At 46.2% G+C, this 21,917-nt stretch overlaps 1 protein-coding gene across 7 annotated transcripts in view; it reads left to right on the plus strand.

The window, feature by feature from the left end:
• The window catches only part of TBX4 (T-box transcription factor 4), a 39,233-nt gene extending 26,888 nt beyond the window's left edge, over positions 1-12,345 (plus strand). For 6 of the 7 annotated variants that reach the window (XM_086763277.1, XM_086763280.1, XM_086763278.1 and 3 more), the window contains 4 exons: positions 4,364-4,516; positions 7,414-7,502; positions 8,061-8,302; positions 9,670-12,345. In XM_086763277.1, coding sequence (XP_086619403.1) covers positions 4,364-4,516; positions 7,414-7,502; positions 8,061-8,302; positions 9,670-10,295 — 1,110 coding nt within the window. In that variant the 3' untranslated portion in view covers positions 10,296-12,345. The remainder of the gene's footprint in view (positions 1-4,363; positions 4,517-7,413; positions 7,503-8,060; positions 8,303-9,669) is intronic. The other variant, XM_086763282.1, reaches the window with a different exon arrangement.
• Positions 12,346-21,917: the final 9,572 nt, after the last annotated feature.

The following is a 21,917-nucleotide window of genomic DNA, read 5'->3' on the forward strand; positions in this document are numbered from 1 at the left end:
TTAGACGCTGAAGGACTGTGTTTTCCTAAGTAAAATTAAATGGAAGGAGCAAATGACACCATTTTTTTTGACATTTGTTGCTGACTGGGGAATGCCAAAAAAATAAAGCAGTTGAGCTACGTTACAGCTTCAGTTCCAGCTGCCAGCTGTGTGATCAGCACAAAGGAGGGTGACGGCGAGGGGAGGGAAAAAGAAAAATATGTTTATGTAAGCTCACATTGACTTTGGAGTCGGGCTCTCTCGCAATCTGGTCCGCACGTGCGACGTTGCGGGGGTAGAAGTGACATCACCCTCGAGATCCGCTTTGGCTCCGCTCCGGCCAGCGGTGAGGGAGTCAGGCGGCGCGGCGGGGGGGGCTCGGGCAGGAGGAGGCATCACTGGGAGCTTCAGGCCGTGCAGCGCGGCAACCGCCTCGGGATGGAAAATGTTTCGCAAATGCTGGAGGAGCCGCTTGGGTCTCGCCCGAGGAGGGTCTGCGCCATCGGTTGCCCGCAGCAGCGCAGCTGGTTCCTACGGCATTTTGGTGCCATCCGCACTGATGCTCTTAACGAAGGTTGCCGTTACTCCTGTGGGTGTTTTTTAGCAGTCATTTTCTTTCTTGAAAATGTGTATTTTCCAGGCAGAGAAAGTGCTTGGGTGGCAGCGGTGGGAGGTGCCATCGGTAGGAGGGCCCGTGTCGGGATGGCGAGCCAATAGCCACTTCCTAAACTGGGAGTTGTCCATCTAGTTTGAGGATTCTGGTTGGGATATCTGTTTGATTTGCCTTTTGTTGTTTTGGTTTGAATACCAAAAATTACATTTATTAGACTCCCAAATATGCAGCCATTTCACTAAGCTGAGCTGTTTGTTTCTCTCATCGGCAAACAGACAAGATCACCGGTTGCAGAGAGAGGCTTTCTGTGCCTCAGTGCTGCTCAGGAAACACAATTCCAATTATCTCCCTTACTAATTTTTGTATCCTTGTCCTTTATCACATTAAAATTCCCCTCTAACCAATTCACCCGTAACTATTTTCGGTGTGAAGATGAGGCAAACCATTTCTTTTTCAGCAGCTCACCTATTTCAAACTGCTCACATTTTGTACTGAAAACTGTTTAAAAATGTGTGTGACAGCGCCTGACACTGACTTCATCCCCTTGTGCCTGTGCGATGAAGGAAAATGTGAAGTTACGTTTTTTCGCATCACCTACATCGCCTTCTGTCCCGCCGGGCGCTGCCGCCGAGGCCCTGCCCGCCCCGCACCGACCAGCAGCCGCCGTGCTCTGCCCCGTCAATTAAAATACTTCTCATTTTTGACACAATTCTTTAAGTTAATCTTTCCACTGATGTTCGTCATCGGAGTGGAATTTACATTTGTTTTGTGTATTTTTAGCCAGTGGCCAGTTTTCCACAGCAGCCTTGAAAACTATTTAGCCAGAATTGTTGGCATTTCGCTTCGCGCAGGCGCGGTGTTTTGCCGCTAAGGCTTGGGAGGGTTTTTTGAATGATTTGTGGGGTTTTTGAATGCGTAAGCACAGGGAGGACGCGTGTGCAGACACAGTCTCTGTACAGCAGTTCTTGTTTTCAAGCCTGTGAAATGCTCCGTGTGAGTACGCGAAGGCTGGTCGCTGCTCCTCGAAAAAGAGGTGAGAAATTATCCAGGCTGGGAACGTGGTGGGGGGCATTCGAAATAGCACCATGACTTCCCATTTTCATCCCCAGTCTGATGTGCTGACCGCTCTGCTAAATAGCCAATGGTTTGGTTTTATTTTTTTTTTTCTTCGTCATGCGAGAATGGCATATTTTTACGGGGCTTTGCTGGGAGCTGTTTCCCATCCCCATCCGTGGACACCGACTCACTGAATTTAACCTCAGGGTCTGCGGTTCTCACGTCTATTAATCACGTTTTGCGCTCAGGGACGGCTGTTGGGCTTTGATCTGGCACATCTCAAGGGGTCTCTTTTTGTGGTCCCTGCACGCGAAGAAATGTGGCACTTTCCAGCAGGTACTTACACTGAGACACGTGGGCAAAGCGTCGCTTTGCTGCGCGGGACAGACGTGCCCAGCCTTGAAAATGCACTGGGCTGAAATAAGCCATTTAGGGTTATATTTTTTCCCCCACAAACATCCCACTGATGCCAAGCAGGTCACAGTGAAACTACAGGCAGGTTTGCAGCCACAACTGTAACCTCGAGCATCTATCAAAAATCCTTTCCTAAATGTGTCTGTCAGGCTCCAAAAAGTAATGTCTTGTTCATTTTCAAAATTGTTTGGATGCCTTGAGTTTATAAAAAAATTATAAAGTTATATAAAAAAAAGATAAATATTTTTAAGGGGCTCGTTACAGTCCAGTGGGTACTACTTTGGAGGGGGAATACAGACATGCAGAATGCATCCAGAGTGTATCGGAGCTTGGTCTCCTAATTTTCCCTTTGGAAAAAATCTCAGTTTGAGACTGGTGTCTTTGTCCTGCTCTTGGCTTGCTCTGGCTCTGGGGACAAGCCACTCACCCTTGCTAGAGCTGGGCGGCCAAGGACAGGAGCACACCCCACCTTCTGCTCCAGACAATCGTTATTTATCAGCTTGGCTCAGCTCTTAATTGTTGAAAATCGAAATGCCCCTTCTTACGGAGGTCTCGGCCCTCCGGCGTTATTCATCTTGGCTTTGTTTTACGAGTGGCTGATACATGAAAGCAGAGCAAAGGCTCCCAGCCCAAACCTGAGCCGACCCTCTCAGATCTACGCCCTGCACATCAACAGCCGCAAAGTGGTTAAGAGACTTGATGCAAAGCTGATAAAATGCCAAAAATTCCTCATTCTCTCTCTTGGGGAGCAGAGAGGGTTGTCTGGAAAATGTCAACAATAAAAATTGCATTTAAGTGGTATATAATGCAGCCAGCTACTGTGGGCAGAGTTACGCGCACCAGACGAAGGGCTGTACCGAGCACAAGCTCCCTGCGCTGCCTCCCGTCCCAGCCGGAGCGCACAGAGCAGCGCAGCCCGAGCTCCCCTCAGCGTGGGCGGGCACGGCGCAGGAAGGGTTCCTGAGCACGAAAAGCTGATCACGGAGCAAATGTCTTCTGTTTCTTAGTAATCCTCACTTAAAATTGGCTAAATCCACAATTAGTGTAAACTGATCCCGCTCTGCTGCGTTGTGTCCGTCCCTGCATCCATCCATCCGTTTCTCCATCCACCTCTCTCCCCATTCAACTGCCACCAGTTGAAGACCCCAGTGCAGTCCTCCCTCTTCGGCCCTGTGCCCGTGTCGCTGTCGGGGATGGCCTTGTCCTGGCAGGCTGCTTTGGGCACCCCAGTAAGGGCTGGGGTGTTGCCTGGCTGGAGATGCCCCGGGCTCGAGGGCCAGCCGTGCGTGGGGGGTGCAGACTCAGCTGGCCAGCTTGGGAGCGGGAAGAGGAGATGGAGAAGGGTTGTGCCAAGACAACAAGAAGAAAGCAGTATTTCTTCTTTGCCCAGTAAAAGGACTAAAGACTTTTCTTAAAACTATTCCAATTCTTAAAAGAAATTCCAGTTCTTAAAACCATTTTGTTCTGCAGCATCTGGGCACATCCCTTCTTTGTGGAAGACCAACGCCGCGGGGCCAGGCGGGGCCGGGCGGCACGGCCGGGGCTCAGACGGCCCCGCTTGGCCCCTGGTGCTCCATCGGAGAGCCGGGGCTGTTCAGTCCCTGCTGGGCCTCGGCCCTTCCTCGCCTTCCCTCGCCCCCGCCGTGAAAGCGCGCTTGGCCGCGAGACTCGGGAAGAGGGCAGAAGCTGCGGGGTGGCTGTGAGAGGTGCCTGGACCCAGCCACCCGCACGGAGCCACTCTGCAAACAGGAGGGAGGAGGGAAAAAAAAAAAAATTAAAAAAAAAAACAAACTCTTTTGTAGTTTTCTTTTACCAGCAGATAAAAGAAAAATAGTTTTCTTTTCTTCTTTTTTTTTTTCCCCCTCCCCTGTGGTTTCTGTGAAATTTTTTTGCCTCTGCTAAACTGTGTATTTTTCAGCTCAGTAAAGTATTTATTAGGAATCTTTATGGACCAGTCTGCTGGTGAATTATATGTATTGTACAGCTTCAGCATGAGCTGGGAAAAAAATTTATGGCTTTTTTTCCACCCAGCCTGACTCTATCCAATAGCGAGAAGAAAATGAGGGTTTACCGGGAAAGCTTTAAGTTCAGCTCTGCTTGCCAGAGCAGCGGATACCTTTTCTGTCTTGATCCATGTGCGTTTATATAATGTAATTTTCCCCTCTAATTTGAAAGCAAAGCTCAAGCTGAGCGCTAGTGGGTTTTTGTGTCTCGCTAGTAAAGTCTGGAGTAGCTATGGCTTGTCTTTTTTTTTTTTTTTTTAATTTTGGATTTCTCACTTTAGCACCAATTGTTTTTCAGATCATCCTTAATTCAATGCATAAATACCAGCCACGACTGCATATTGTGAAGGCAGATGAGAACAACGCTTTCGGGTCGAAGAACACAGCGTTCTGCACCCACGTTTTTCCGGAGACCTCCTTTATCTCGGTGACCTCCTACCAGAATCACAAGGTAGGCTGCTTTTCTGGCTGAAGGCGCTTCCTTTCTGTTCACGGGCTTCGGCAGCTCGCTGCCGCTGCGAAATGATCCCCTCGAATTGCGGCGGCACCGCGACGTGGCTGCGGCGCTGTGCTTTGGTGAGCAGGAGCTGTTTGCTCAGAGGGAGAGCTTATTGTACTGCTATTGTGCAGCAGAAAATCCCTGCTTTAAAAGAAGAGTTTCCATCCCAGCCCTACAAGAACTAAGGAAGAGCGACGAGCCAGAGGATGCAGCACAAACATCGTTGGGTAACAGTATCTTGGCAAACCCTACGAGTCTGGATGCTAACAAATCGGCGTGCTCCTGAACGCTGAGATGTCATTCAAAACAGCAAGCAAATCTAATAATGACTGGTAAAGCTTGCTCATAAATCTGGAGTGAAAAGTAATTATAGTATGTGTATTTAGGGAGACACAGGCGGAATGCAGCCATAAAAATGCAGCTAAGAGCGGCTCTGTGGTTAGCACACGAAGGCAGGAGGTGGTTTAGGTTTGTTTTTGGGGATATAAAGTACAAAGGGCTTGGGTGAGTGTCACAGTCACCTGTGTCTTGTCAGGTCTGGCTGCTTTTCTTTTTTAAGCGTGTTGATAGCAGCGGGTAGGTAGCGATCCCGTCTGAGGGTTTTCCCAGCCCAGGTTCCCAGCGGGACGGATGGCACGGTGACAGTTCATTGTCACCTCCCCGTGACAGTGCGCGGGGAGAGGACACCGGGCAGGGGATGGCAAGGCTCCGTGTTCAGTCCTGCTGCTGATCCGTGTGCCTTTGCACAGGCTCCTGCTCCCTTGCGGTTTTCCTAAGAGTGGAGTCAGACCGCAGGGCTGCATGAGAAGAAAATGCTGCAGGAACAGCACCGTGTGCGAAATTCTCCCTCCCCAACAGTCTGAGCAGAGCTTTTCCTCCCAAGCAGGATGCCTGTATGCCCTTTGATGCTTGAAGCATAGAGTCCTTGCGAGATTTTGCAATTAGTGAGCCAGTTAAAAGGCTCAGAGCGGAAACATGGATGTGAGAGTTATGGTAAGATGGGAGGGGGAAAAAAAAGTCCCTATTTGGACACTGAAGTGAATCTTTGCAAAGTTGTAGCTGTTGGTGTAAAATGACCAGCTGCCCAAACATGGTTAACCAAAAAGGCTCGAAGGAGCGTATTTACTACCTATTTAAAACGTCTCACATGTCAATAGTGCCTTTCATCCCTAAGGTTCCCAAAGTGCTTCATAAACTTAATACTTCCACTGTCACTGCCGCACAACCGCTGCCTGGGGGAGGCTGGTACCCGGGTGGCAGCACGGACCGGACCCGACAGATTTAGGGAGACGAGTGCTGATTCCTTAGGGAAGATCCTGTGCGGAGCTGCCCCAGTGCTGCCCAGCTCTTGCTGTGGGGTCTGCAGGCTGGAGGGGTCGGATGCTGCCCGGCACGGGGCAGCACGATGGGGAGTCAGGAAAATCACACCCTCAGAGAAATATCCAAACGGTTTTACTTATTCTCTTAGGCATTAACAATTATCTGTCCCCCCAGCCAAGGCATCTTTTATGAAAAACAAACCACCACATTATTTTTAGCTCAGAAAGATCCTGCTAGCAATAATTGTCCTTGCGAATAATCGTCTTTCTAAACAAAAAAGGAGAGTTGTGGTCCCAGAGTATCCCAGAGATGCACAGCTGATGACAGAGGCTACCGCGCGTACGGATCAGAGAGGAAGGTGTTTTCCCAAAACTCCCTCCTGGGTTGGATGAAGCCAGGGAAAGGTGACAAAAAGGGGTTAAAGCTCATGTCAGAGGAAAACCACAGTCACGAAATAACAAAACTAAACAAAGATGTACAAACCTGGTGTCGGGCTGTGGGTTAGGAAGGGCCCTGCGCTTCTCCTCGTCCGTCAGCTGATTGGGAGCTGCCCTGGAGCCGCTGTGGGCTGCGGGAGCAGAGAGGAAAAGCTCGAGGGTTAAATTCGCATCACCACCTTCCTTTTCCATCACAGACACCGGCCAGCTGTTTTCTCAGGAGTTTTTTGGTCAGGGATGTTTTTCAGCACTGCCAAAAGGATCGTTGTTAGACAACCACATACCTCTTCCCGGCATTCCTGACCATTGCACGGCTTGGTTCTGTACCTGCCTTACAGAGGGAAGGGATCAGACTGGCAATGGAAAACTGTATTTACTGGGGCCATAGGACAGATGAACTACTGAACATTTTTAAAGGAAATTTCACACATAATTTTTTTTAACAGAATTTTCATGCAGTGGGACAGCTTTCATAGCTGACTTACAAAAGCTGAGCTCCATCAAAATTAAGTCTAGTCTAAGTCAATCCCAAAACATTTTGACCCCTTTAATAGCTCTTGAGGAGGAAAGGTAGCTCTTGCAAAACCACAGCCCAAAGATAAAGCACTATTTGAGGTATGGTTCTTTTCGCAGAGGAAAAATGACTGAATGATGGACATAAAGCTAAATAAAATTGTTATGGAAATCAAGGAGAGCCGTGCCATAAGGCATAGGGCACTCTAACATAGAAACCTTCTTTGAAATCAAATATATTGCCTGAAACAAGAGCTGAGAATAAGAACACAGGACCCAGAATAAGACCCAGACTCAAGGAAATGCGCGTTCCTGTCCTTGTTCGTAACTGACAACTTTGTCATCTTTAAAAGCTGCTTCTGCAAGATCTAGCGTGGAATGTCACAGCTCCATTTCTCTCTTAGCGCAGAGACACTGTCTCTGTCCCCACATCTTTAAATGGCTGAAGCTCTCACAGACTCCGCGTTTCACGGGGTGGCACGTAGGACAGGGCACCTAGAGACCTGCGGCCTCAGAGCTGCTGCGGCACGTGGGGCGCTGATCCCTTTTCAAACCCTTTATGGTTTCATTCTTTTAAAGATAACCCAGCTGAAAATTGAAAACAACCCCTTTGCCAAGGGATTCAGGGGGAGTGACGACAGCGACCTGCGCGTGGCACGACTGCAAAGGTACGGCCGGGCGGCGCGAGGAGGGACGGCGGCGAGGAGGCGCTCGGTGGGGCGGCCTCCTGCCTGCCTCGTCGGGGTTGGGGAGCCGCTGCAGCGTGCACGTGTGCGCACACGCGTGTGCGTGTGGGGACACCGAACCCAGGCAGCGTCTACGGTGCCAGCGCACCCTTCAGACCCGAGCCCTGCGCAGAAATAAGCCTTGCAGCTGGGCTTTAATCCTCATTCTGCTGCTGATGTGCTACACCTCTTTGGAGAAGAATGACTTAGAAGGTGCTTACACCACAGAGTGCATCACATTTTCTTGTGTTTGAGGACATTAAGGCTTTTAATGCCATTTATACCCCTGACAAGCTTTTCCTGTCACTCGGTGACATGCTGTGTGTGGTGGTGTACCGCTTGCCCACACCCAGCAGTGTGACCAGTATGAGTTCATTCTACTTGGCAAAGGGCGCTGAAGTCATTGGATGGAGATGCTCTAGGAAAGCCACACTAATATTTCATCCCCCTATTAATACCGATTGCTGTCTAACTGGTAATAATTTTTCTCACCTCCTTTAGCAAAGAGTATCCAGTAATTTCCAAAAGCATCATGAGGCAGAGGTTGGTGTCCAGTCACGGCCAGCTTTCAGCAAAGCCAGATGTTAACCCACTTCATGGGAATCACCAGACCCTTCAGCATTATCAGTACGAGAACGGTGCTCACATGCAATTTGCAGCTTCAGATACTCAAGATCTGCCACTCAACACCTTCACAGCACAGAGGGATTCAGGGCTCTTCTATCATTGCCTAAAAAGAAGAGGTAACTCGTGTTTACAGCTAGAAAAATATTACAGCAAATAAACCTAAGAGCATGAGCACTGACAGACTTACCACCAATTCCAGTTCGTTTTGGAGCGATCTCTTAGGCCTTGCTCTTCAAAGATACTGATGTGATCCAAGTGTTTTGAAGGGTCAGGACCCAAGAGCTGGGTTTTCGGGCAGTTATTAGAGGTTTTGTCCCATAGAAGGCAAATTCAGACTCTGAGCCAGAGCTGAAAAAAATAATCAGAATGCATCATTCAAATGGTGTGAAAATTACCCATTGTGAGACTCAGCTGAATTAATAATTGTTTGGAGGAGGCCTCATCTATCCTGAGATGCTGTGACACTGCCATTAGCAGTAATGAAATTATACACACTCAGCACTTTTCCAGGACGAAGCCGTCAGCAAGTCTCTCCATCTCTGCAGATTAGCGGGGCTGTGGTACCGAGGTGTAAGCATCCCGTTCTCCTAAACCACTGGTTCTCAAGTTTAAGGGAGCTGTGACTACATTCTCTTCCTTTCAGTCCCGAGTCAGATGAGATCATGGCATGTTTTAAGTTAAATGGAAAAATTTAGCACAGAAAAAAATCCTATTTGCATGTCTCATTGGCCGCTAATTTATTTAAGCTGTGAGAATCCTCTGATTGTTGGCAAATGAAGAATCTAACAGCCCCAGTAATGAGGACTAAAAGGCAAATGTGTAATTTTAGCAGATATTTAATCTCCAGATGAATTCACTAATTCACCCAGAGAATATTCCTAACAGCTAACAGAAAGTAAACCCGGGCACGGCCATCGTCATCCGTAGGAGAGGGGCTGCAGCTTCTCAGCGTAAAGGCGAGGGGAAGGGCTGATGACTGGGAAAGGGCTCCTTTATCTGGAAATATTTCTGCAGCTTTTGACATGAATATCTGGGAAATGTATAGCCATTTTTGTAACGACAGGAAGGCAGGCTGCGATAAGACCCTCTAAGAGACTTCTTGAATTTGTCAGGAGTAACACCGCAAGAGCGTCAGGGACCTCTGCTATCTGGATGAACGTGAAGTGGTCTCTGATGTGAGAGTAGCAGCCCCAGTCACTCACTTAACCTGACAAATGTCACCAGAACGCTTTGAGGCTGAGGGGATTAGCCTGACGTTTGCAACACAATGTCTTTTTGATGTTGTGCATTGTTTTTCCAAACTGAAATGGTTTAACTGGATTAATCTGAAAAAGAGCAGCAGTTGTTCGGCGAAATAACCAGAGCTTGCATGCTTGGCTCTTAAGGGGACTCCATAAAACCACCTCAGGCTTTCAGCAGATTGCTGTTAAATGCCGTCGCGCTGGGAGCTGCTGCTGAACACGCATTTTTTTTCTGTTTGCAGAAAGTGCTCGGCACCTGGACCTGCCCTGCAAGCGCTCCTACCTGGAAGCCTCCTCTTCCGTAGGAGACGATCACTATTTCCGTTCCCCGCCTCCGTACGATCAGCAGATGCTCAGCCCTTCCTACTGCAGCGAGGTGGCTCCGAGGGAAGCGTGCATGTACTCTGGTTCTGGGGCTGAAATCGCTGGTGTCTCAACGGTTGACGACTTGCCGCCTCCGCCTCCCCCCTTGAGCTGCAATATGTGGACTTCTGTCGCACCTTACACCAGCTACAGTGTTCAGACAATGGAAACTGTCCCTTACCAGCCTTTCCCCGCTCATTTTACCGCCACCACCATGATGCCGCGGCTCCCATCCATCACGGGTCAAGGCTCGCAGCCACCAGGTAACAGCCACCACTTCAGTGTCTACAACCAGCTGTCCCAGTCTCAGGTCCGGGAGCGCGTTCCTCCTTCCTCTTTCCCGAGGGAAAGGGTGCACCCGTCCGTGTGCGAGAGAAAACCCCCCTCTCCGCACCTAAACGCGGCGAACGAGTTCCTGTACTCACAGAGCTTTTCCTTGTCTCGGGAGTCGTCGCTGCAGTATCATTCAGGGATGGGGACTGTGGAGAACTGGACTGACGGGTGACTCTGACGGCCGAGCGGTGCCACAGCCAGCGTTACTGCTCCAGGACAGTGTTCAATCAGTGTCGATACCTGTGGGTAACTTGCACTTCGGTGAGACAAATGTGCATTTCCAGAGGGATTTGTGTGGGTGAAGAGCTCGTATCTTCAGACACACAGAGAATGACATCTCCTGTCTCGGTGGGCTGGATTCATCAGTCTCTTACTGACTCCCGAATAAATTAATTCTCGCGTCTTCATTCCTGATCAGTAGGAAACATATTCACAACTAACAAGTGAAGTAGCTAGTAATTTTCTTTTGCTTGGAATATTAAACACTCATGAGCAAATTTTGGCTATTTGGGAAAAATACAAGCTTCACTTTTACAATACCTGGTTCATGAAGTCACAGCATCCCAAAACTCAAAGGAAAAAGGGATCTGTTTGGTTGCATAGCTCAAGGACTGCTGTGGCAGCACCTCTTTAGCTCTCTTTACCTGTAGAAATCCCTTCTTCCTCTGGAAGTGACGGAGCCGTAGGAGCACAGGGGCCGGCGGGGCGGCTTGGCCGTGGGGTCAGGGAGCTGCGGTGCCCTCCGGTACCTCCCCGGTGCAGGGTTCGTGCCATGGCATGGAGAGGAGAAGGCACCGATGCACAGATGTCTCTTCTTCCCCCCACAACACCATCGTTTGTGGCTGTGGGAAGCTAAGAAGTGAAGCGTTATGCCCGAGGCCAAACAGCAAATTAATTGCAGCGGTAGGAACAGACGCAGTGTCTTCAGACTCCCATCTGTTGATTGAATCACACTTGCTTATTGCAATGTATTTATGAAGTTTAAGCTTAAAAGTCGCTAATAGTTTCCAGAAACGATTTCTGTATTTGCTGGTCCTTGATTTCTTTCGTATTCAGCTGAAACGCGCCTTTTGTGCTATGTTTTTTTCTTTTGCAGCTAACTCGGGAAGAATTGTTTTCGGCGTAACGGAGGCATAGAGGAGTATTTTCTTAATTGTGGGGTTGGATGAGTTCCCGTTGCCTGTCAGGCTTTACAGTGTACAAATATTTGTAGAGCAGGTGAAAATCTGTAACCAGTGTATACATTGCTACTCTTGTTTACTGTGGAAGTATCTTGAACTGACTCCTTCAGCGCTGGCTTTGCCTACCAGTGTCCCTGCGAGGTAAGGGGGGATCCCTCAGCGACAGCCGCGGCGTGAAACGGCCCCGCGTGGGAAAGCAAGCTGCACTCCTTCTGGAGCAAAACTCCCCTTGCCCTCACCTGAACATCCTGAGCAGGGGTGCGTCCTCCTCTGGGCTGCTGTGTGTCCGTCCCACCAGGCTCCCAGGGATGTCCCAAGGGATGGCAACGCAGAGGTGATGCTGGGAGTTTGGTTCCACTAAGGAGTGCAGTATTTAAGCTTTAGTCATGCACAGTGGGGTGGTTTGTTTGTTTTTTTCACTCTGCTGCTTCCTAAATGGGCAAAGGCAAAAAGCTGAAATACAAATCTGGAAGTCGGGTGGTGCTTCTGTGTTTTGATGAATCCATTCCAATAAAGAGAGGCTGACGGACGAGGGCGGCTGCTTGCAGCGAGACAACCCTGAGGCCACTAAAGCGGAGGTCACGTTTCAACCAGGACAATCTCATACACCCATTCAGCAGACTACGTGTGTGACTGGTGTGGATTTTGTAATCAGATTTTGGAAATCACTACAATTTTTGCATGCTGAATAGCTATTTATATACATATATATTTTATATATATATATATAAAAATATATATATATCACAAATGCAGGCCACGTGTCCAATTCAGCTTTGCTTTTTACAAATGAAATACTTAATAAAAATGAATGTTGCAAGTTTTTTTTTGGAAAGACATCTATTTAAGATTTTTTTTTTTTTATTACACACCTTTGATGTAAAAACTAAGAATTGGTTAGATAAAAACCATATATGCTACAGATAAATCTTTATTAGAAACCACATTAGATACAGGTGGTATGGAATTTTTAAATGTTTGTTACATAGCATGGACATTTTATTTTACATATCAGAACATAAAGTCATTTTACTACTATAAGCTGTCTCTGGGTGCGTTTCAATAATTAGTATAAAAATGTTTCGTGGTGGATTACTGGATGCTTCGTCTCTCTTCTGTCTCCTGCTGTCCAATTATACCACCCTCACACTTTCCCCAAGGTGCACATTTGACTCTTTTTTTTTTTTTTTCCATCTCATAGCTACACCGTCAACTGTATCTGCCCACCGCAAGACTAAGGGGTTTGGTTCGTTTGTGATAGCTCGCGTTTCTTTTTTTAATGGGCACACGAACTGATCTGAACACCCCAGGCACTACCAGGCCGGGTTAAAAGCAGCCGCTGGCCTGACACCAAAAGCACCAAAACGACGTTCCTGTACCTGTGCGCAGATCAGTTACGACAAGAGTGACCAATTAAAGGTTGCAGGCAGGGGGAGAGGGCTGAGGGCGTCACTGACCGTTATTTGAAACGCTCCGTTCATCTCTCATCGTGACGCTGAAACAGCACTAAATGACAAAAATGCTGCCACCACGTCCTAAAATTAATGAGCTCAGCAGCCCAGAGTGCAGATGACAAGCTGGACTGGATCTTTTGCCTGTTTTACAAATATGATTAGCAGAATAACAATGTCTTCTTTAATGAATAATAATTTCTTCTATTTTTAACCATTTTTCACATATCTTCTGCTCATCAATGCAATATTTATCAATTTAAGGCATTTTAAAAAGTAACTCCCATCAGAATTGTTCCAGCGCCTTTCCATTAACGCAGGAGACGTAGAGGAGACTCGAACACGTAATCAATCCAAGTTTTAACTTGTGAGCACGCAGCAGGCACTGCCCTCAGCCTGGTAAAGGGCACAGCTGAGGCTCAGGCTCAAGCCAGCCACTGGAGCGGAGCGAGCGCCCCGCAAAACCCCGTGGCAAACAACAAGCTTTTAGTCATAAAACCAGCACAGGATATTTGCGAGTGCAGGGTCTGATTGTAAAAGGCTGAGCTAGCATACAAAAGTGCAAAATCTGGATATATGCTAATCTGGTCATCTGGGCTCCTTTTATAGTCAGTGGCGAGAGATCAGACATTTAGATTAAACTGGGATGAATCATTCTCCAGTGATGATCTTTTTCCACTCAGAGAAGAATCCAGCTCAGCCACTTAGACTAGATTTCCCATTTCTAAATGGCTTGAGTTAGTGGGATCCCCTTTCTGTGGGAGATTGCTAAAAGCATTTAGATGGCGTTAAATAGCGGTCAGCTTACAAGCCACGCTCATCCTGAGCACAGACCCATAGCTAGCTCATCCCCGAAGCACGCTCTGGTTGTATTAATTCACGGAACGGAAACACACTGTTCTGTTTTGGGGTTGGGGTGGGTTTTTTCCATTGCAAAATTTCTGACCTGGTTTGCGTATCCAACCCCAAGAGCGAGCTCACGGGCAAGGCGGGCGGCGCTGGGCTGGCCAGACGAGGCACCCAGGTTCCGCTCCATCTCCTCCACATTTCACACCTGGGTAGGTTCCGCAGCTGCGGAGCGTGCGGCTCCCTGTGCGGCATCGTTCCCAGCGATGCCTGCCTGGCGCGTGCTGCCCAGCCGTGGGCGTTGGGAAACAGAGCACAGTGATATCCAAGTATCCTAGAGGATCTGAACCTGCCCATTTTGGAGGCAGGATGTCAATGGTCTATTTGTTTTTCAAATCAGAAACACTGAGCTGCGGACATCATTAAAAAAAAAATCCCAACAACCTGCACAGCATTAAAATAGATCAAGTACGCTTACTGCGTCAGGGCTTGATTTACTACAGTTTAAACAGCTTGTCCTTCTCAAGAATGTGGAGAACTTCACATGTGTGGAGGCTTTTTCAGCTCTAGCTCTGGTGAGACGGCTTGTTGCATCGTAGCAGGGAACAGCAATCCGAGGGCAGAAAAACTAGGTCCATTTCAAATCAGATTAAGGCAAAAATTAGCAAGCAAGGAAAACTTGGATACACACGAGGTCTGTTTTCCATTCATGTATTCTAATCTGTACCTAAAAGGCTAGGGGATTTTTTTATTCTGTTTTTCTTTAAGGTAGATGTCCAAATTTAATATTGGCGCAAGCACGCTTGGTTCCACGGCATCCAACAGCGCTTGTGCCAGAACTGAGTTTGGATTCGACTCTAAATAGAACAAATATTTGTATCAGTTTGCTGAGTATGTGAGTAATATGAATATTTGCCAAAATTTAAACAAGCTAAACTTAAGTCATGCCAAAAGCCCCACCATTCAATTTGGTATCATTGGCAGCTCACAGGCTCAAGAGAGGCCTAAGTCTGGAAGAGCTGGGGTGTTTTTGGCAAACACTAATTTTTTTTTTCTCTCTCCACATTTTGGAAAATTTGTGCCTCTCTATATTAATTTATGATGTCATTAAATAATTCTTTTTGCAGCTTGTATAGAAAGAACGTTTCTTTTGAAGATGAGAACTCCCCGGAGGATGGTTATAGTGAAAAATTCCACGAGGAGGAAAAAAACTCCTCCCTCCTTGGCCACTCACGTTTCTGCAGTAGTGTTTGAACAGCAAAAAATTTACAATATTTTTAAATTAAAGATCTGCTGCAAGGAGGTGCCGTGCACGTGACTGCGACAAGAGGCGGCCTAAATTCAATGCTATTTGAGGGATTTTATTGCTGCGATAGCAGCCTGGAAGAGAAATCACGGGTCCGTGACTTGCTGGTGGAGAGAATATGGTTTTGAACTGATTCCTTTTCCACAAAGTACAGGACCAATATTAAAAATGAAAGAGAAGAAAATATTGGGAATGGTACAACAAAAGCATACAGCCTTGTCCAACACGAGCTGCATTTTAATGTGAAAACACTGTCACGAGAGAAACCGCCCCTTGGGCTCTGCCTGTAAAACCGTCACTGCAGGCACTGGCGGTCAGATGGCAGCTTCATGCTCGGGTTCACAGCCACCCCTTGCACCCGCGCCATGCAGCACAGACCAGCCTCTGTTGTATTTAAACCAAAGCGAAGTTTAAAATTAAACTTGGCACGGGCTGCCCAGCCCTGTTGAGAAACTCCTTGGGTGACGGCAAGGGAAGTTAATACCCTTGGAGCTGCGTGCTGCGGTGCTGGGTGTTACGGCTGCCAAGCAAGCCCACATACCTGCCCTCTGTCAGAAAGGCCGTTATTCCAGTCACGACCAGCAAACGTACCTGTCTGACTATTTCTGAGACTGACTTTTCCAACGTCACTGTGGATTTATGCACGTGTGCAGCAAGGCGCCTCCGGGTTGAAAATGGCACTCCTGAGCCTGAGTCCGCCTTCGGAACCGGCTCCTGAGAGAGAGGAAATTTAAAAGCATATTAATTAGTGCAAATGCTGATAACGCTAGTCCAAATTAAAATCAAGATAATTTGATTTCTGTTAATATGAAACTTGTTTAACAAGAGAAAAGCAAAACTTACTGGAATGAAAACAGGAGGAATAGCCACGACAGGTCAAAAGGCAGAAAAATGCCAACAGGTAAGAGGCTTGACTGAGTATTCTGCATACGCCAACATCTTTCATCTGGGTTTCTTGTGGTTGTTTTCCTTAGTTTTCAGCAAATTTTTATCTTTTTTATCTTTCAGCCATACATTGTTACAGTTTTGATGATTATTTTCACCGGGGCTGTGTTTACAAACTAGAGGAAGCTTGTTTGTTTGTTTGTTTAAAAAAAGAGAATCGTGTGGAACGTTGACAACATCTACTTGGATCCCAGTGATTTTAAGAATTCTGATAGACAAAGTCTGACAAATGTAGCTTCCAGTTGGGAGGTTTACACTGATAGCAGGAAACCGGGCCAAATTGTGTACTAAGCCATCCCTGCCAGCAGGAATGGATGTGTCCTTTAACAATTATTTACTAGAGAACAACATGTGCAGAGAACAACATGTGCAAAACTACTGCGTCTCCTTAACAGTCGCTATCTTACGTAAGGCAGACAACAATGCGTGCTGGAGTTTAGTGTTCAGCAGAGATCAAAAAGAATATTTTCATATTTTTGTGCCAAAATCATAAGGTTCAGTCCTATTTCTGTTGAAGCCAATAGGAAAACTTTCACAGACTTCAGCATAGCAAGACCAGCCCTCTAATCTGCTTTTCAACAGGCGCAGCTTGCAGCCTTGGCTGTGCGGTGTGGTTCAGGTATGAGGCACAGCGTCCTGGAGTTTGATGGATGACCCAGCCACACTCTGCAAATTACAGTTCCCTCACGCCCAGTGCATCTGAGCAGCTACTGAGAGAATAATAAAAGTGTGAATCGAATACACTCCATTGTATTTAATGCCAGTTGTGAATCTAATACACAAATGGATAGCTCAAAATGAAAGAACTCATTTTAGCCTGAAACTTTAGAGCAGATTGCCCTGGACATGAGGAATCAATCATGAGACATCCTGGAAAGGTGGTGAACTCGCTTTGTGCATCAGCAGTAATGTGAAACAGTCAGCGTGCAATGGATACCTAGGCTGAAAGCAAAGGCGGTGGCTACTGAGCCACTACGTGCAGGACAAAAATGGAAGTAGGCATAGGTAACCAATTCAATGTAAAGTACAAAATAAACATAGCCAGAACGTCCTACCTGATTAGACATCTCTGGGTAAAGATTTGGTCTAAGATTTACTTAGGAGAACACCAAAGGTGACCCAGAGGAGAAACACAACAAAGATTTTAGCCATATAAAAACTCTGTTTCAAATGAATCCACATTCTTCCTTCACATCCTTCTTGAGACACAATCAGTTCAAAGCTTAGATAGTTTTTCCCCCTCCCTCACCCTTTCCCTCCCACCATTTATCATTATGAAGGCAAGTAGACAGGTTAGAGGCAGGACAAACTTCCGCTGGGATTTCTGTCCAGTGTCACGGAGAACGACTAGATTTACACGCAGTGTTGGAACCAAGCACATGCTTGTTACGTAAAGGTTTGGATGGCCTGCAGTTTTTCTTCATTTCTTCGTCAGTAGCATGTAAGGAGAAAGGAGTTTTAACTCTTCGTATAAACATTGCCCAAGCACTTCAAGACTGGAAGGTGTCAATGCAAGCGGGCTGGAGGGGTGTGCTGCAAAAAGCAAGAGGGCAAGTCTCGTCCTTCAGCACACACAGGATATTTAGGGCAAGGCAAACGAAGGCTGGAATGCTGGCGTCTTGATGGGTCCACTGACCATCCTCCTGCTGTGATACAGAAACTTGGGAGCAGTAGAGACGGTAAAGCTAGGGCATGTCCCACTAAAGCAGGCCACCACGTTCGCAGTGTGACCGAGCGTGCTGCCGCCAGCTCGTCGAGTGTTTTTACGTCTAGCACAGACATAGCTCTCTCTCCTCTTAAAAGAGCTAAGCTGAGTTAAAGATGCAAAGAAACCACTAGTAAGTCCTCATTTAGACCAGTTACTAACACAAATCAGTACACACGAAGCTAAAAGCCTGTACTTGTGTTCCTCTTAGGTGTGGTTTCAAAGGGGAAAACAGCTTCAGCTGCAGAGTAAGGACTCGGGTGAAATTCAGGATTTACAAATGCTAGTATACTCAGCAATGATTCTGTCTACAGCCATTAGCGAACTACTCAGTTTTTGCTCATGCATATAATGAAAATAATATTCACTCACCTCTGGGAAGCAGTTAACTAGATTGTCTGAAAATCAATTTTCATCCCATTAGCAGCAAAAGAAAGGAAAGCAGGAAGTCAGTAGCCAGGAACTAAATACAAGGAAAATATGAACTGGAAAACTAAAAAGAGCAGAAAAAGGGGGAGAAAAAGGAAATAAATAAATAAATAACTTATTTCCTTGCCAAAGAGCAAAAGCAACTGGCAACGTGCAAGCAAGCTGCCTGAGGATCTGACAGTCACTGGGGAGTGCACGCACTTGCGCTCACGTGCAAGCGGCCCGAGCGCAGTTCCGCGCAGTGCGTACGGTGAGGTTCACAGACGGGGACCCTAGTTTACCGCACTCACATGTTGCCAAGGTTGGCAGTGCTGGATGAGCCTATGGATTCCATACCCTCAGATATCACTTTGCATGGAGTCAACAACTTTAGTGTTACAGAGCGAGGTTTAGGTCGTTCTCTAAGTTCACTTGTGTTAACCGCTTGTGTTCTCATTATATGTGAAGAACTATGGATAACACAGCTACGCTTTTCATAATTTGAAAAACAGGTCTCTGAAAACATGCAAAAAATGAGAAAAGTAACTTTTATCCTATTTAAGACAGACTAAACATCCCCTTCCTCCTGGGATCTCTCATTACTTCTTCAGTAAAGTTTCAATTTTACAGGTATGCGGCCAGTCCTGATCAAACCATTGATGCTAATAAAAAAAAATTCCTATTAATTTCAAAATAACAAGATATTCTCCTACCACATATGACCCTGATCACTGTATGACCCTTTCCTGACAGGCTAATAGAGTAATAATTCCTTACTTGGCTCCAACACTATGCTCAGATGTTTCCTTGGAAATATTTTGTTCCTTTCTGTTGTTTCTTGCTGCAGATTGAGATTCTTTGTGCGGCAACGGTTCCTTGAATCGGTTTTCCACAGCCTAGTTTCTTTTGCGTCCTTCCAGTTTTCCTTTCCGTAGATACTGGAGTGCACCATTTCAATGAATCATGCTTTCTTCTCATAAAATATCATCTCAGTTCAATGCCAAAGGCCAGATTTCTATAAAAGAGATTCAGAATGAGCAATAAGTACAGGAAAAAATGATATTTTGTTGTTCTGTGTTTTTCTTCTCCCGTCATTTTTGGAGGGTCAGGGATTCCTTAGAAGACTACTAGCATTAGAGGAACTGAGCAACACGACATCTGTAATATTTCATATCTTTAAGAGCTACCTTCTCTGCTGGAGTCCATTAGTTAAGTAGAGTGGGTACTGCTGGCTTCCTTTGCTCCTGGGCAGGGCCATCAAGAGCTAGTTCAGTTCTTGGGTCAACAAAATATCTGTCCTCTTATTACTCTAACCTTTCCCACCCCGAGTCCCTAAAGCACACTGACAGGTAGCCCAGCGGCAGCTGCCACGGGTCAGAGCAGAGGGTAAGGAGCAGGGGGCCCTGGGGTAACGGACTTTTACTGAGTCCTCCAGGCCCGAGGGAAACCGTTCTCGTTATTCCTCTTGCCTTCCCACCTCCCCTCTTGGCAAGAAGGAGACTAAGCGCCCAGTAAAGTGTTCAATCAAATAGTCGGGGCAGTTGGGATACAGAGCGACGCTGAGCCGGGCTTCCCAGTAGCGCGCGTGGAATCAGGGCTATGGCTGCCGGCTATGAACGGCCATCGCCCGCGTGCCTCCAGTAGAAGGATAAAAGTCAGTAGACCGTACAGTAAGGCTTCGGCTTATAAAAGTCACTATAACTTATCAACAGCGACACAAAGAAGGCTTGCTGTGTACGGCCCACCATGCCAGCAAGCAAATAAAATGAATTTGACCTGGTGTTGCACAGATGGCTGGCTGTGCAACGAGGTTTGGGCACCTGACTGCCTAAACAGGCAAGATCTCCAGATCTCCAGGGCATCAGCAATGTCTTTCATGTGCTGGTACAGTGCCTCACACAGAGGAACAACTGGGAACTACCAGTATAAAGTGATAATAATGGCTGTCCACACGTTGCATTTAATAGGGTACATTCCTTTTTGCAGTATTGCTGAAAAACACTAAAAAATAAATGAAATAGAAACTGTTCTTTTACTTACTGCTGAAAACAGCCAATCACACTGTCCTCGATAGCCACGTATAATAACATTCCAGAAATATTTTAAAATTGCTTGCTCTATGGTAAAATAATACACTACAAACGAGACTTCTGGAGATGTTACCTAAATTAGCCCTGTTCAAATGCCTTTGTGCTATTTAATCATAATAATAAAAGTTAGAGTGCTTTTCCCTTTCCATCAGAAACTGGTCTTAGATGTTTTGCTAGCCCCACTCTATACTGGCAACGTGGTGTCGTGGTGTATAATTTCATAGACACAAAGACACTTCGCTACCATAGCTTTCATTATTAAACAATATATTTTAATTGTCATCACCTTTCTCATATAGACATGGGCCAAATCTGCCCTTACTGCCTTCAGCCGAGCTACACAAGGGATGAATTTGGCTCAACATATATAAAAAATACAGCAAGTCAAGTAATAAAAAGAAATGTTTGGGTTTCTTTTTTTTATAGCAGTCAATGATTTTTGCCATAAGAACACACATGCCTGGCCAGTAAAATCCCATGATAAAGGACTAAAGTGTTTAAGACTTCATATGCAGAATAGCCCATGGTGTTTAATTACAATAGCAAAAGATGCCATGTTATAAAAGCATTTCTTACCTGGAGAAAGGATCCATGCTCTCCAGTGAAGCTTAATTGCCCAAGACATGCTGAGTTTTTCCCTCCTGGCAATAACCTCTCACACCAATAACTCTGCCATTTCTTTTGACATCTGAAGAGCTGAATATTGTTAATTTTTGTTCTAATTTCCTTATTTGGATTATAGCCTTCCAGTGTTTTATTTCCGATGAAAGTTTTGAACATTATAGGAGCTTCATTTGTGGGACATTCCTCTTTCTTTCTTCCACTTTTCCCCTTGGAATTTCGCGCTCTCTCAGCCCTGCTCTGGCACTCCTGCTCCCCCATCTCTTTGTGCCTTCCCGGCATACTTGGCTCCAGATGGAGATTTATGCATTTCCCCTCTCGTGATTCTTTCCTGCTCCACTAGAAAGGTTCCAGCTTCTTCCCAGGCCCAGAAGATCCACATTTCTGCAGCATGAATTTACTTAAGACATTAAAGAAAATGCCTTGCCTGACTGTAAGTCCCTGTGACTCAGGCACTCCTGAGTCACTGATTTTACAGCTCTCACACACACAAATCTGCACAACGGGCACAGAGCAGTAACTCTGAAATAAGCAGCGGTGCTTACAGGGAGTCATTCTTGTGCAAAAAAAAAAAAAAAAAAAAAAAGCATTCAATCGATATTATTTTGGGAAAAATGAGTTTTTCATTATTTATTGTTATATTAGATTTATAGCTCAGATTTGGGCTGAACTTTTATTAATTCATAAGGAGAAGATTCAATTTTTACATAGAAAAACCTGCTTTTTTTTTGAGATGGGGAGGAAACCTCTCCCTTGGAAAAGTGATGTGATATTGAGCCATGATTTAGAATCATCACCTGCGTTATCCTCCTCATCCTCACGCCTGCATCCTCAGCTTTTGATGAAGTCAATTTCCTGAGTGCACGTGAAAGCCTGTGGCTGCAGCCTGGAACAATCCTACCTCAGTGCTTCCCTTGTGTTGTTGATCCTTTAATTTCCTCCAGCCGACTCCTGCAGGGGACTAGTTCGAAGTTTTATGCTACTCTTTTGGACTAATCATTTACGACTGACTTAAAAAAAAAAAATCACTTACATACTGCTACTGCTAGATAGAAGGGTTACTAATTGGGATGTACTTCTAGCCAAATGGCAACACAGGTTTAACAGCAACTCACAGGAACCTAAAAATTCCGCGCAGAGCTTTATAACCAGACCAGTTATTTAGCATCTTATTCGAAATTACAGTTGCGACCCATTAAATACCTCTGCAGCGCAAATTTTCACTCCTTGAAAAACCAGGC

The sequence above is a fragment of the Chlamydotis macqueenii genome, chromosome 19 (genome assembly GCF_036417535.1).
Source record: "Chlamydotis macqueenii isolate bChlMac1 chromosome 19, bChlMac1.mat, whole genome shotgun sequence".
NCBI lineage: Eukaryota > Metazoa > Chordata > Aves > Otidiformes > Otididae > Chlamydotis > Chlamydotis macqueenii.